We start from the raw sequence: 16,098 nt of genomic DNA on the forward strand, positions 1-16,098 counted from the left end.
GAAACAGTATTGATTGATTGTTTGGTTGACTGATTGATTGGTTTTTTTTAACCTGTAGCACCAAAGGATATAACTTTGTTGGATTTTTGGAGAATGATTTGGCAAGAAGGCTGTCATACCATTGTTATTCTTACAAACCTGGTTGAAAAAGGCAAGGTAAAATATTGAAATAATTTTAATTTACGTTTTAAAATAATTTTTATCCAGTTACTACATTTTTATGTTTGTTGAAATAACAAGAAAACTCAATTTCACATTATTTCAAGCAATAGTAAAAACAAAACACAATTATACCATAACTTTTAAACATATTCTGTGATGTATTTCATTAATTTACTTATTATGAAGTATTTTCTTTACAATGCCTGTACTACTTGTAGCACTTTATGTAATATCCATCCATTTTTTTCATTTTCTTAAGCTTGCGGGTTTTGAAAACTTTTGTTTACACACCTCTTTGAGAAAAAAATATTATTCATACCATCATTAATTTTAATTAATTTTAAGTCTTCGTGACACCCTTTCTCAAATTATCAGTTTACACATGGTTGATCCTTTATGTCTTTTGAGTACATCATATGTTTTTTTTTTGCTCTTAGTGATTGATTATTTGTTATAGGAAAAATGTTTTCAATACTGGCCAGAGACAATGCGGGAGTATGGTGATATCAAGGTGACCTTGGATGAACAAATAAAGAAAACTTTTTACACAATGCGTCTCCTTAAGACAATTCATAAAAAGGTATTTTTAAGCATTATTTGATTAGATGTCAAATTTAATTAGTAATTTCATGCAGTATTTATTTTTATTTTTAAATGTGCTTTTTTATATCACTTGTTGATATTTTACATGTTTGTTCCTTATTGAAGGTTTTTCAATATATATATATTGTGATAAACTGTATTTTTTTAATGTTTAATGAGGACTGTAGAATATGATATTTATTTTGAAAATGATCAATGTGCATGTACCTCAAATTTTAAATAATGTGTTAATATATGGAATTGTGATTTGAAATGTTGTATTAAATACTACCATAACAGGTTGTACTCGAGACACAAAATGTTTATATATATATATATATATAAATATATATATATATTACAGACAAATGAAGAGAGAATGATAAAGCAGTTTCATTTCACCTCTTGGCCTGATCATGGGACCCCAGATACTATGAATCTCATTGAATTTATGTGGCTTGTCAAATCTTGGGACAAATCCAGAAGTGGTCCCATGCTTGTTCACTGCAGGTCGGTAAAGATATACATATGTGGAATAAAGGAAATCAGAGCAATAATTCTTTAACAAAAATAAATGAACATTGTACTTATATAATTTGTATAGTAAAGTATTGTGTAATTTAGCTTATAAAAGATACTCTAATATTAAGATGAGTACACATTTTTCTACTGGAATGCATAATACATATAAAGCCAAGTTATTTAATTTTATTGTCCACATAGTTCGAGATTTACAGGAAAATATAACCAGTACGATACACGTGTTTCGTAACGATTTCACATGACCAATGAATGACGTAATTTTGGGAAGTAAAGACATAACATAACGTTGCTTCTCTGTTACATTTGAAACGTCTTGACCCGATCCTTCTTATTCATAACAAAATAATATTATGGATACTAAGGATAATAATGAAATTATTAAACTCGCGTGGATTGTACTGATTTAGAAACTCAGTTAGGATTCATGTATTGCCCTCGTTCGACCAAAACAAGAATCCTAACACTTGTTTCATAAAATCAATACCACACACAAGCTCGTATAATAACCTAGCTATTTATTCAATGAATAGTAAGTTCCTGGAACAAATAATATTATTAGAAATCTCTCAAGAACAAACATACATGACATATTTGTTTTAAAATATAAATATTCCATCCAAAGGTGTTAAATACAGATGTTTTGCCACCACTTTACAAACACAACTATGCATCTTTGGTATAGCCAGGATTTTATATTAGGGTAGCCCAACACATTGTGGAGGTAATCCATATTGTTTATGAGTTGTGTTATGGAAAACAAAGTGATGAAAAAAAAGAGGTTCGAGTGCTGTGAATAAATAAAAAAGTTAAATTATTACACGGCCCCATGCTTGTAAATCTTTTAAAATCTTACCTTATAATACAAAAAGTCTGGACATGCAATTTGTATGGCTACCGAGTCTGGACTTGATCTTGAGTGCAGTCTATATTTAGGTTTTATGGACAGAGACCCAGATTTATTATTACAGAAAGAAATAATAATAATATTATCTGTATTAATATGTTTGCAGTGCAGGAATTGGTAGAACAGGTTCTTACATATCAATTGACACCTTAATCGATGAAGGTCAGAAAACTGGAAAGGTTGATGTCAAACGTTTTGTCACTCAGCTAAGAGGTGAAAGGAAAAATATGATACAGACAGTGGTAAGTATTAAAAAATATGCATTTAGGAATATACTATATTTAAAAACAGTTAAGTATTGTCTCTGTTATCTGTATTAAATCTGAACGACAAAACCGTAATACGTCATCAAGGGGCATTTGGCAAAATAATGGTTGATTTCATGAATCTTTATCTAGTGCCTTATCTATAGGACAGCCACTTCTTCTAGATCCTTTACTGGAGCTTTCATCCTACTCGCACCGCCACAAAGAGGTCTGCCATTCAGATTAGTTTACTACTTCAAAACTAGCTCAGGGCAGAGCTCATTGAAATAAGTACACCTGTGATGAAATGCACTCATGAATCACTGTTATCAGGTGTTCGCTAAAGGTGAGCATATCCTTCCACACCTGTGGCACCCGTTATGAGTTCTGCCACTACAGCTGGGGTTAGTATTGAATATTTATATCTATAAAAGTAATAAATTATTTACATCCATAACATTAAAATTTACTTCCATTGCAATAGTGTGGGGTTTTTTAGTTCTTTTATTTATGAGCAGAAAGATGACAAAACAAATATTTAAACATTGTCCAACACATTAAGACTCATAATTGCGGTATCTCTGTACAATGGGCATTTGGCAAAATAGAAAGAAAAAAAGAAAATGTTTTATTTAACGACGCACTCAACACATTTTATTTACGGTTATATGGCGTCAGGCATATGGTTAAGGACCACACAGATTTTGAGAGGAAACCCGCTGTCGCCACATAGGCTACTCTTTTACGACAGGCAGCAAGGGATCTTTTATTTGCACTTCCCACAGGCAGGATAGCACAAACCATGGCCTTTGTTGAACCAGTTATGGATCACTGGTCGGTGCAAGTGGTTTACACCTACCCATTGAGCCTTGCGGAGCACTCACTCAGGGTTTGGAGTCGGTATCTGGATTAAAAAACCCATGCCTCTATATACGTACCTTTCTTGGCCTAGTTATTTTTCATGCTGCGGTATGGTTAAATGTTAATTAATTCATTCATTCATTAATTAACATTCATTCATTCATTCATTCATTTGAATTAGTGTCAAATGTGAATGACAAAACTGTATCCCCTGGTAGAGTTCAAAGAATGTTAGGCATGATTGCTTCCTTAGTAAGAAAGCCACTCCCCTAGGAGATCATAACAGGATGTTTCATCCTTCCTGCACCGCCTATAAGAGGACTGCCACTCCCAAGAGTAGCTTAGAAAACCCAAAATGTGGACAGGATAGAGCTCAATGGAATATATACAGCTGTTTTGGCATGCACTCATGAATCATTGTAAAACAGTGTTGATATCAGGTGTTTGATAAAGGTGAGCATATCCTGCCCCACCAGTGGCACTCCTCGTGAGCACAGCATACAACCATCAAATCCATAGTTGAAATGTATAGGATTTACATCGAATACAACAGATGATATTTTATACTCATTATATACGTATTCAGTATATAAAACTATTGTTGCTGAATCCATTTCCTTTTTTATGCTTAAAATTTAATCTTTAAATATATACTACAGTCGAACTTTGTTATCTGAACCTTTGTAATCTTGAGAGCTCATGATGTTTTGAGTTTTAGAAATTGTTCTTTAGCATAATTTTTACCAGCAACTAGGCCTGATTATGTTTATCTCTAACTACCAATATTATGTTTAATATTTCCTAATGATTGTTTTCAGGAACAGTACACCTTTATATATGAAGCATTACTTGAAGCCTTTTCCTATGGTAATACAATCATGAGTCGTCAACAGCTGAAAGAGACCTACTCACCAGACAGTTTTAAGATTGGATCCAAGTCCTTGGAAGAACTGAGTCAGGTCTTAACACTAATCTATGCTAACGTCCAAATGAAACACAGCTATATATTTCGCTATCAAGTCTGCATGGTTTTTATTATGAAAATGGTTAAACAATTTGCCAAAATGTTAATATGTTTTAATTACTTATTAATGTATTTCCCTGAAAATGATGTTACAATTATCTATTTCATCTGTATTTTATATGTTTTATAAGTATTACATTATATGAGAAGTTTTTTATTTTGGGGCACATTGTGTTCAATATTTTTCACCGTGGAAGCATTTCAAAATTACAATTTAGCTTGATACCAAGCTACCTAATTTTCTTTTAAAAAATATTTGTATTAGCCAAACTTATTATTATGAGCACTTTGTATGTGCCTTTCAATAAATTACACATTGTTACAAACTCCATCAAAGCATGTTTGATTATCAATGAAAATTGTTTCAGGTTATAAATGTAATTTTCTGTATTATGCTTGCAGGCACTGATTAATGAGGCCAAAACACACAGTAAGTTTTGTAGGTCTTCAATACTATATAAAACATTTGATTTATGTTAGAATTTAAAAAATATATATCTGTTTACATATATATTTGTATTTGAATGTTTGAAGTGGGATCGCAGGGATGTTTCCAGTGGGATTGGTAACAAAAAGAAAGTATTTAAAAGTGTCCCTTTTAGTTCAGCTGGAGAAGACCCTGTGTTACTGTGCTGAGTTCATTTTTAAACAGAACCCTCAAACTGTTTGTGGCCTTCATTAACAGGTAAAATTATTTTGGTATTTTAATTTATAAAGATTTCGTACACATCTTGGTCATGTTAAGAAAAGAGTCTTTTTAAACAGCACACTCAAACTGTGGCCTTCATTAAAAGGTAACATTATTTTGGTATTTTAATTTATAAAGATTTCGTACACATCTTAGTCATATTAAGAAAAAGAGTCTTTAAACAGCACATTCAAACTGTGGCCTTCATTGACAGGTTACATTTTTTAATTTTTTTTAATTTATAAAGATTTCGTACACACCTTAGTTGTGTTAAAAGCAAATACATGTATATTGTTATATGTGTATTTTACATGTACAATATGTAAGTATTGTTTTTAAATTAGAGTGTAAAATGTGTATGTTTTTTTCAGGGAAAGAAGAATGCTATAACGTTATTGTTCATGGAGCATTCGCACCATGTAAAGCAATTCAAACACCAGCAAGTATAATTTCATAATCAACATACTTGTCACAATTTTAATATATTTATGACAATAAAAAAATTGGATGGTATCGGTTTAAAAGACTATAATTTTTCTATAATTTTATTAACCCTATAAGAAAAATATAACTAAAATAAAATTAACACCAAATATGTAGCCATCACTTACGTTAAAATGTTACCTTATTTCACAAAATATAATATATTTTAATAATAATCTTATTTTTATTGTCATATAACATTGACTGCACATGACATGCTTATTATTGTTTTTTAAATAGAGATTTGATTTTGTGGTATAATTTATAAATTGTTAATAAAAATGCACTATTTTTTTTCTTGAGTTATTTTGTTATTAAAAATATTTTGTCTTTAGTCTTGTGTTACATGTTATCTTAACTAATGATTTTTTTCTGTTCTTCTAATATTTCAGTCTCAGCAACTTCTGTCAGGAATAATTGTATACTGCGAGTCATTGGACGATGCTAGTATAGATGATGAGACTGTTTGGAACATATTATTTGACTATCACTGCTCCACTGTCATACACCTTGTAGCCAGTTTAAAGGTAGGCATACTGTATTAAAGTACTACCAATTATTACCGATACATATGGCAATTTAGAAGTTGTGCAAGGTGACCATTTAGTATGAGAATCATTCTTAAAAGGGTTCTCAGTTTGTAATAAGGTCAAAAGATTCAAAATCCTGAAGTGGCCCTGACCTATTTTAGTCTCAGAGAGGTCTGACCATATAACATGAAGCCATTAACGTGTCTTATCATTTTAATATTTATGCTGAAATACAGAGAGGATACAGGAGGTTGAGTAATCTAAACAGTTTGTTATAATTTCACATATATTTTATTTGTCAGTATTAGTGTGAATTATTGATTAAGATTAACTAATGCTGATACAGGTGCATGTGCAGAGGGGGTTTTGGAGGGAAGAACCCCCCACTCTCCTGCCGCAATCAGATTATATTTTGTATAATATATGTTATTACCCTGCCCCTCTAAATCACAGTCCAGACCCTCTGCACAGTTTCCTGCACATGCGCTTGTGATACCTACACGTTTGTTGTCATTTTAAATATTTTGTAAATTCTTGTAGGAATCAAATGATTTGCCACTTTCTAGTAAGAATTCAAAGAATTTTGAATTTACTGAACTCAACACAGAAAACGTGCCAGGTGAGCTGACGGTGACGAAAGCTCAAGTTGAAAAGGTATGTATTAGTGTGAATAAGTAGCACTTAAGTATAAGAATGTCTTTGTTTGAAGCACGTTTAAATAAAGATAATCCTTGTTATATTCCTACAAACTATATGGAAGGCAAGGAATGGTTGTTTAACGATTTCCCGGTTTACTAGTAATCTATGACTGTCAAAATATGATGATGTAAAATATAGTCTAGAGCATGAAAAAAGAAACCTGCTTCGGCAGTATATTTTTATTTTATAATTGGCATCAATGATTTTTTTTAATTAATTCTAAAACAGACAAATTGGTATGCTATTTATGCAAGCTAAGTATAAGATGATGTCTACTAAGGAAACTAAAGCACCATAAGACACAATAAAACCAGGTTTGAAACTTTTTCTACCCAACCAGCAAAATGTTGATGTCTTGAGCATGTCTAATTCACTAAAAGGTAGCACTAGTGATGAAAAATCATTACATGTGAATTTTTAAATTGTTTTACTGGTTAGTTTAACGAAAATTTGAGTTAAAGTTAGTAAAAATTATATTTGTTTTTTCTCTCCACAGGAAAACGAGATTCGAAATTTGCAGTTGTATACCTTGTATAATTGGTCTGGAAGTCTTCCTAATTCTGACATGATTACTGTGATTAATGTCATGGACATGGCAAGGCAAGATCAGCTTGTATCACAGCATCCTGTGTTGGTTCTTCAAAGGTCTGTAGTGGTTATAACATTTAAAAATATATTTACATAAATTACTTTCGGTACAACTTTCTCTCTACGTTTTGGCGGCACCACACCGCCTTCATCAGTTATTATCAGGATATTGTAATTCTTTCTGCTATTACCAGGAGATTGTAATTATTTCTGCTATTACCAGGAGATTGTAGTTATTTCTGCTGTTACCAGGAGATTATAGTTATTTCTGCTGTTACCAGGAGATTGTAATTATTTCTGCTGTTACCAGGAGATTGTAATTATTTCTGCTGTTACCAGGAGATTGTAATTATTTCTGCTATTACCAGGAGATTATAATTATTTCTGCTATTACCAGGATATTATCATTCTCTCTCATATTACCACGAGATTGTAATTATCTGTTATTACCAGATTGTAATTCTCTCAGCTATTATCGTGAGATTGTAATTCTCTCTGCTATTATCAGGATATTGTAATTCTCTCTGCTATTATCAGGAGATTGTAATTCTCTCTGCTATTATCAGAAGGTTGTAATTATCTGATTTTACCAGGATATTATAATTCTCTCTGCTATTACCAGGAGATTGTAATTGTGTGCTATTACCAGGCTATTATAATTCTCTCTGCTATTATAAAGAGATTGTAATTATCTCTGCTATTACCAGGAGATTATCATTCTCTCTGCTATTAGCAGGAGATTGTAATTCTCTCTGCTATTAGCAGGAGATTGTAATTCTCTCTGCTATTATCGGGAAATTATAATTCTCTCTGTTATTATCAGGAGATTGTAATTAACTGCTATTATCAGGAGATTGTAATTATCTGCTATTATCAGGAGATTGTAATTATCTCTGCTATTATCAGATTGTAATTATCTCTACTATTATCAGGAGATTATAAGTATCTGCTATTAGCAGGAGATTGTAATTCTCTCTGCTGTTATCAGGAGATTGTAATTATCTGCTATTATCAGATTGTAATTCTCTCTGTTATTATTAGAAGATTATAAGTATCTCTGCTATCATCAGAAGATTAATTATAATTCCCTCTGCTATTTATGTTATGTTCTTTTTTATTCATAATTTACGTTATGTCCATTTTTACACATAAGTTTGGGATTTTCATACAGTATTGTTTGGGTTGTATCACTCCAAACTTAGTAAAAAGAAAATATTTTTATATGAAATAGGTTTCCTGCTGAGAAGGGGAGTCAAAATTAGAAGACAAAAAATCACATATCCAGAATGTAGCTACAAAAACAGATTTACAACTGAAATGGGCGTCCTGTCTGATTTCTGAATTTTCATTTCAGATATCCTAAATGATTTTAGTACAGATAGTTATGCCTTTACCGCCACATGTATCAGTGTCCACATATATATATATATATATAGCTGTTATATATACAATACAGTATTCTTCCTGGTGGGCTGGTATAGTGCTCTACCTCTCGGGGAACCAGTATAAATATATATACCGTTACACTTTTTGTTACTACTTAAAGTTTCATGCTATGAGCGATCATCAGGTAACGTGAAACTTTAAGTAGTAAACGGTATAATATATATATATATATATTATATATATATGTATATGTATATGTATAGGTATATGTATATATATATATATATATATATATATATATTATATATATATATATATATATATATATATATACATGTGTATATATATATATAGTATATATATATATCTATATATATATATATATACACACACAAAGTAATAATCTCTGAATATGAATGAACAGAAAACCGGTCTTCAGATATGTTCTTTATACATAATAGCTGTTGATGCATGGTATTGTGGTCTATTAGAGTGTGCCGTGCGGCCTAATACCTCTAACTTCAGCACTCGAGGTTTCTGTTAGGTTACCTCACCTTTAGTCCATATCAGTCTAGGCTATACCCATTGACCAGTCCAGCTTGAGTGTCCCTAACAAACACCAAAGCTCCACCTGGCATAGCTCTCTGGGTCACTAAGACACACGTCCCCTCACCACGTCAAGGAATGAAATATGAAGGGGTGTTCTTTATACTAGACTGAAATATTTATTTGTGTTTTAATTTCAGTAGTACCTGTGTTGATCCTGGACTATTTTGTATTTTGTTCAACGTCCTCCAAGGTATTGCAATGACTGGAGATGTGGAAGTCATCAACAATGCCAGGAGAGTACTCAAACACCTGCCAAAGACAACAATATCTAAGGTGATATGATGATAATGATAAAAAAAGTGTTTTATGCTTATATTCAACAAGGGTTCAAGAATTCGATTAATGGCATTTAACTCTGATGCCCTGACTGTTAGATGTAAATGAGTTTATGTAAGAGAGCAAAAACCTACCAACAAAACATAATCATTTATATTCACTTTTTCACAAAGACCATGGCCTTTGAGATACCAGATCTGGAAAAGTGATGAGGTTTATACCACTAATTAAGATTTGCTTTTAGAAGGGGGACTCTAGTTTAAAAAGTAAATTTTACAACTGTTCCTTTTGAACACAACAATTTATCACCTGGTTGATTATTTCTCTATGGCCCTGTAATTTTTCTTTTTTCTATTCATGATCTATTTTTCACCTTCAGACACACAGGTTGTTCCATGCAACTTATCGGTAAAGGTTATATCGGATGCCACAGAGCTGGGTATAAGATCATTGTAACAGTGTTATAAAATATTTACAATCTATGGATAATTAAAGACTTTATCTCCAGTTCCAATCAGTGCACCACAACTGGTCAAAGGCCGTGATATGTGTTTTTCTATCTGTGAGAAAGTACATATAATAAATCCCTTGCTGCATTAATAAAAATGTAGCGGGTTTCCTCTGATGACTATGTGTCAGAATTACCAAATGTTTGACATTCAATAGCCGATGATTAATTAATCAATGTGCTCTAGTGGTGTCAAAACAAACTCTTTTTTTTATCTCCAGTTAACCAAAGGTTACATAGATATATCTATGTATGTAATAATTATATTAAATTTTAAAATGTTTTGTTTTGCAGGATATAATCAACTACTGCTATCGCATGGCCTTGTTTACAGATAACACCAACAGCATCTATGCCAATATCTGATACCTGATATAATACGTTTAGACTATTATATAACAGAAATACCAAAGTCAGTGAATGGCTAGAGAATCTGTGCCAGTGTATCATTGTCTACAGAGAGATTCCATGGATGAAGCTTTACTGTAATTTGTTTCTGATTTTGTTATGTAAAGGTTGCAGATATTTGTCGGGCTTCTTTATTTATCGGCAGCTTGTTTGTGTGAAACCTGAATGCAGATTCAATGGACAGTTTGTAAAATGAGCAAATGTTACATATCATAAAGGATACAAGAAAAGAAAAATGTTCTCCATACAGGCAACTCTATTCAGTTAGCACATTCAGAACACTGGTTGAATGAGAAATGCTCAAAGTTTCTACAGAAGGGATTTGATCCTGTGATTCATTGTACCAGATGGATGATAACGTTGCACATGGGTGAACATTTGAATTCATAACTATGATGTCAAAACTGCAGGGGATAACATTAAAAACAAATTATTAGGTAACTGGAAGTAGGTTCACATTATGTTTTACTTTGGTAAGCGATTGTTCTGATCTATGAATAATTTGTGTAACTGGTGAGTTATCTAACCCTAACAGGCTTTTACTATGGTTCTGTACTACACTGATGTCAAAAAAAATCATTTGAGAAGATTTTGGAAATACATGGATGTTTGTTAGCACATTCAGAATGGCTATTGACATATCACTTGTAGAACACTGATTGAATGAGAAATGCTCATGATTGCACATGGCTGAACATTTAATTCATAACTATGATGTCAGATCCAAAGGTCAAAACTGCAGGGGATAATATTAAAAAAATATATATTAGGTATTGGTAACTGGAAGTATGTTCACATGATTTCTACTTTGGTAAGCGATTGTTCTGATCCATGTATAAGTTGTGTAAGTGGTGAGTTATCTAACCCTAACAGACTTTTACAATGGTTCTGTACTATATTGATGTAAACAAAAATTAATTTAAGAACATTTTGGAAATACACTGAAGTTTGTTAAAAATGTTCTGATGATGCTTTTAATTTTAGAATCGAATGGAACAATACATAACCAATTGGCAGTTGACGTGAATTTAAAGGAGGGGACAATTAAGGCATTTGGCCTGGTATGCATATTCAACTATATATAATGCACATTATTACTTAATATCAGCAAGTATAATCGTATAGTTAATTAATAAAACGGTTAAATGTGATGGCTATTATATATAACGGGCGCAGCCATTTTGTACCATCCCAGTGAATACGCCCCCTGGCGAGCTGGTGGTTGCGTAATACCTAACGTGTCACGTCAGGAATTAGACTTCGAACTGAAGAAACAAAACATGCCTGATTTTTGCGAATGCATGGCAATGTTCTGTAATAATAGCCATCCCAGTAAGCCAGCAACAATTTAATTATATATTATTTTTCAATACAAAATAAACCACCATTGTCAAAGTGTTGAAATAACTGTATTATGTTTCGTACATAAATTAATCCATGTACTGAAATAATAATCGGACTGTTTTCTTGGTTAATTGGTCTTTTCTTTCCGTGGCCTGTACCTGTGGTTCCTGATTGACAGGTGTATATTTAGACGGTCCCCAGACACTGTGTCTAGACACACTAAAAAGACGTGCCTCTTTTATTAAGATCACAGGGTATTGTATGGTAACCGTACGGATACCCCTTCAGTCGTAATGGGCATTATCAGCCGCCCTGCTTTATTACTGTAAGTAATTCTGTAAAACCCTTGATTAAGTAGACTTTCCCATCTAAAATCACAAAACTGACCAATTACGTCGTCCCAAAGAAAAGAAAAGTATCACTTGGGTATCGTGAGTGGTCGTTTTTGCTCGAACGTACCCTACCAATAGGCCTAATAATATGCAATTTTTCTTTGGATTTAAAAAAAAGAAAAATACTATAACTCCATTGCGTTCTATTGATGCAAATTAAAATATATTTAGTTAAATAGTTTATTATACTATCAAGTCATTTGTGTTGTTTTACAAATCAGGTTGTTGAAAGCGAAACGCCTTATCGTAAATTAGAGCGTTTGTTTACACTGTGCATAGAGAAAATGGACCGAGCTGACGTCACTTCGCCCCAAGCTATACCACCGGTCGTCACAAAAACGAAACAAAATGGTGCCCCCAGTTAGCAGGAATAATCATGTTTTTTTATTAACTCTAAAATTACGCGTTTTTCATTTGTTAAAGTGTCAGTATGTGTTGGTGGTCCGGGTATGCATCTTTCCAACACATAAGGCTCTTGTTTGAGTTGACCCTACCTTTAAAGCTGGGTAACCAACACATGAAATGTTTTTGTGAAATATGTTAAGCCAAGGTGTACTTTTATGAATTTATAATTATGTACGTAGGCCTACTGTTTGCTAATTTGTGTATCTCATATTAAAAATGATTGTTACCTGTATTAGATTATAATATTGCATTAAAATGTATGAAAAATAATATTAATATATGCAACACTGATCTGTAAATATCTTCATGATATGATTTCATTCAGTAAACTGATATTTAGGCTGTTTGTAACTTGATTTACAGTAAATAATATCATCTATATAAATAATTTGTAAAAATGTTTATAGTTATTAGTCCCCTACCTGTCCAACTGGATGGGACTATAAGTTCGACATCCGTCCTTCAGTCTGTCTGTCCGTATGTCAGTCCGTCTGTCCCACATAGTTTCCGGATGTTTTTTCCACAATGTCTTGATACAGATCTCGTATTTTAACTTTCATGACGATTTATCCATTTTAACAAAGTTGTAGCCCTTTAACTTAGGAATATGAAAATTTATTTTCCGGACTTGTTTTTACAATGCCTGAAGATACTGAGATGACATTTTGTGTTTAGCTTTATCATGTTCTGTTATGGGTCAAGTTTGACTTTCATGGCGATTTACCCATTTTTCACAGTGTTTATGGCACTTGAATTTAGGAGATACGAAAATATGTTAGGTCGGGTAGGGGACTTTAGCAGTACTTTCAGAATGCTTGTTATCTCATAATTCAAATAAAATGTGTAATACAAATTACCATGAAGTGTTACTCATGTACACTTATGAAAATAATTAGTTTCACTTTGAGAGAGAGAGAGAGAGAGAGAGAGAGAGAGAGAGAGAGAGGGGGGGGGGGATACTGCTGTAGATGTTTCTGTAGCAAGTGGAATTTTTATGAGGTGAGGGTGCTAGCCCCACAATCAACCCTACTTGGACCATATTATTTATTTTATTTTTGCGCTACTCAAACAAGTGGCATTGTGTACATTGAAATACAGACACCAATTTGGTTTATCTTTATAGGCAAGTGGTTGTAAAAACATGGTGATCTTTATAGTAGTTCATCTGGACAAAATATTGTTCATTTCATCATATACTGTAAAACGCACACACACACACACGCACTGTTGATGTTTCTGAAGCAAGAGGATTTTTTTGTACGAGATTGGGGTGCTAGCCCCACGCTTAACCCTCCTTCTCATCCGAGCTTGGGACCGGCCATGACACATGCGCGCACGCACACACACACACACACACACACACACACACACACACACACACACACACCGGCAATATTAAGTGTAACATTAGTATTCTACTTTTCAAAATCTAGTTAAAAATTATTGTTAAAATGATTGTTAAAAAAACACTCGGTTTCACCAAAGCATAATTATAAAATCCTATAGTCATGCAAGTTTTATTAAAGAGTAGTGAAATAGATGATAAATAAAATTAATATTGTTGTGTACATTGTATATTCTTATGATAAATATTATAAAGTCTTCTTGTACAGATAGACAGGCGATATTAGCAAATGAAGACAAGTTTGGTCCAAGTAAGAGGATGATCAGGCTGATCACAGTGTTTGTTTTTTAAACTCCCTAAATCATTTATAATCTCATACAAGAAAGTCTGTGTTTCATGAAACCCTCTTTTATTCTAAACTGTGTGTTTCATGAAACCCTCTTTTATTCTAAACTGTGTGTTTCATGAAACCCTCTTTTATTCTAAACTGTGTGTTTCATGAAACCCTCTTTTTATTCTAAACTGTGTGTTTCATGAAACCCTCTTTTATTCTAAACTTCCATACAGAAAGTAGACTTTATTGAAACACTTGATCCAAATGTATCTTGTTCTTTTTTCCTTCTTTTTTTTCTTTTTGTTTGTTTGTTTGTTTGTTTGTTTTCTTTTTGAAAAAAAACCCCAGTCTCTTTGTTTTTAAAATTCAGTATTTGATGCACACACGATGCTCTGGTAGCTTTTTTCCAATTCTGGTTAAACTTCTGTCTCTGTCTTGGGTTCTAATTTAATTCTGAAACAATATAATATTAAAACGATCAATAACAGAATGGTCTTTCTAAAACGATTTTTGAAATTTTATTTATTTAAATGTTTAGTGGAATTTGTTCTGCATAAACAAGGCCATCATGACATAAAATTATAATTAAATTTGATGGCCATTCGTGTTTTGAATAACTTTGTGAAATGTTAATTATCATAATGGAGATTTCATAATCAAAGAAAGGGTTCACTTGATTTTTGGGGGGTATGCAATCTTGCTGATTACAGAATATCAGACTGTAAGAGGTCCAAACGGTTTACATATTGAGTTAAGAAATTAAGTTGGGTTTTTTCTACCAGTTAACAAAATCTTCAATGCAACTATTTTCATCTTCTCGTCAAATTGAAATCTTTAAGGAACTACTTAACAAAACTCTTAAGTTATTGCTGGATGGACAATGCGACATCATGTCGCACCTATCGCGGTTGGAGAGACAAGGATTGGGATGTGGAGGTGGACAACGAAGGAAGTTGAAAGATAGGAGGAGTTGCCAGATTGGGAAGAAATGAGATGAAATTCAAAGGAGAGAAAGGAAAAGGGAAAGTGGAATAAATAATAATAATAAGCTCGCATCATGTTAAGAATGTCCTGTCTGATCTGCTGACGTTTCTTCTCATCTATTGGATGGCGCCAAAGAAACAGAAGGGCGATGAAAACACACACCACTGGACAAGCTACCAGCAGACGTAGAGTCAACTCCACAGACTTGGGTTGTGTACAGGCACCAGTCTCATATCCTCCGAATCTGATGGAAATGTACACTGCATGTATTTGACATTGATACGCACAGTAATAAAGGTTCAGGGAATATATATATATATATATATATATATATATATATATATATATACATATACATATACATATACACATACACATACACATACACATACACATACACATACACATACACATATATATATATATATATATATATATATATATATTTCAAAAAAAGTAGAGGAACCCGAGTTTGCTGCACTTTTTAAAAGAGATTTTTTAACGATTGTAATTCCATATCAAATATATTTTTCTGCATGAAATATTAGTGACTGTATATTAAATGTGTTTTTAATCGTTCTAATATTTGTATTAGGTTAAATTTCATCTTATTTCCTAAAATATTGTTTTTGTCGTACGTGCGAAATTATTTGAAGACAAATTCCAGTTTGGGTTTCTTACAAATATTAAGACGACCAGAAACACATTGACTATAAAGACACTGAGATTATAAACAAGAAAATATATTTAATATGTAAGTTTAATCGTACAAATATTTTATTAGTCGGAAACATCTTA

General features: G+C 32.4%; 1 protein-coding gene across 1 annotated transcript in view; it reads left to right on the forward strand.

The window, feature by feature from the left end:
* LOC121374591 (receptor-type tyrosine-protein phosphatase epsilon-like) overlaps positions 1 to 11,649 on the forward strand; it is a 43,851-nt gene extending 32,202 nt beyond the window's left edge. The window contains exons 12-22 of the mRNA XM_041501697.1: positions 59 to 156; positions 620 to 742; positions 1,109 to 1,254; positions 2,298 to 2,433; positions 4,116 to 4,256; positions 5,381 to 5,452; positions 5,885 to 6,019; positions 6,563 to 6,676; positions 7,218 to 7,366; positions 9,442 to 9,577; positions 10,383 to 11,649. Of these exons, the coding sequence (XP_041357631.1) occupies positions 59 to 156; positions 620 to 742; positions 1,109 to 1,254; positions 2,298 to 2,433; positions 4,116 to 4,256; positions 5,381 to 5,452; positions 5,885 to 6,019; positions 6,563 to 6,676; positions 7,218 to 7,366; positions 9,442 to 9,577; positions 10,383 to 10,454 (1,322 nt within the window). The 3' untranslated portion in view covers positions 10,455 to 11,649. The remainder of the gene's footprint in view (positions 1 to 58; positions 157 to 619; positions 743 to 1,108; positions 1,255 to 2,297; positions 2,434 to 4,115; positions 4,257 to 5,380; positions 5,453 to 5,884; positions 6,020 to 6,562; positions 6,677 to 7,217; positions 7,367 to 9,441; positions 9,578 to 10,382) is intronic.
* The last annotated feature ends 4,449 nt before the right edge of the window (positions 11,650 to 16,098 follow it).

The sequence above is a fragment of the Gigantopelta aegis genome, chromosome 6 (assembly GCF_016097555.1).
Source record: "Gigantopelta aegis isolate Gae_Host chromosome 6, Gae_host_genome, whole genome shotgun sequence".
Taxonomy (NCBI): Eukaryota; Metazoa; Mollusca; class Gastropoda; order Neomphalida; family Peltospiridae; genus Gigantopelta; species Gigantopelta aegis.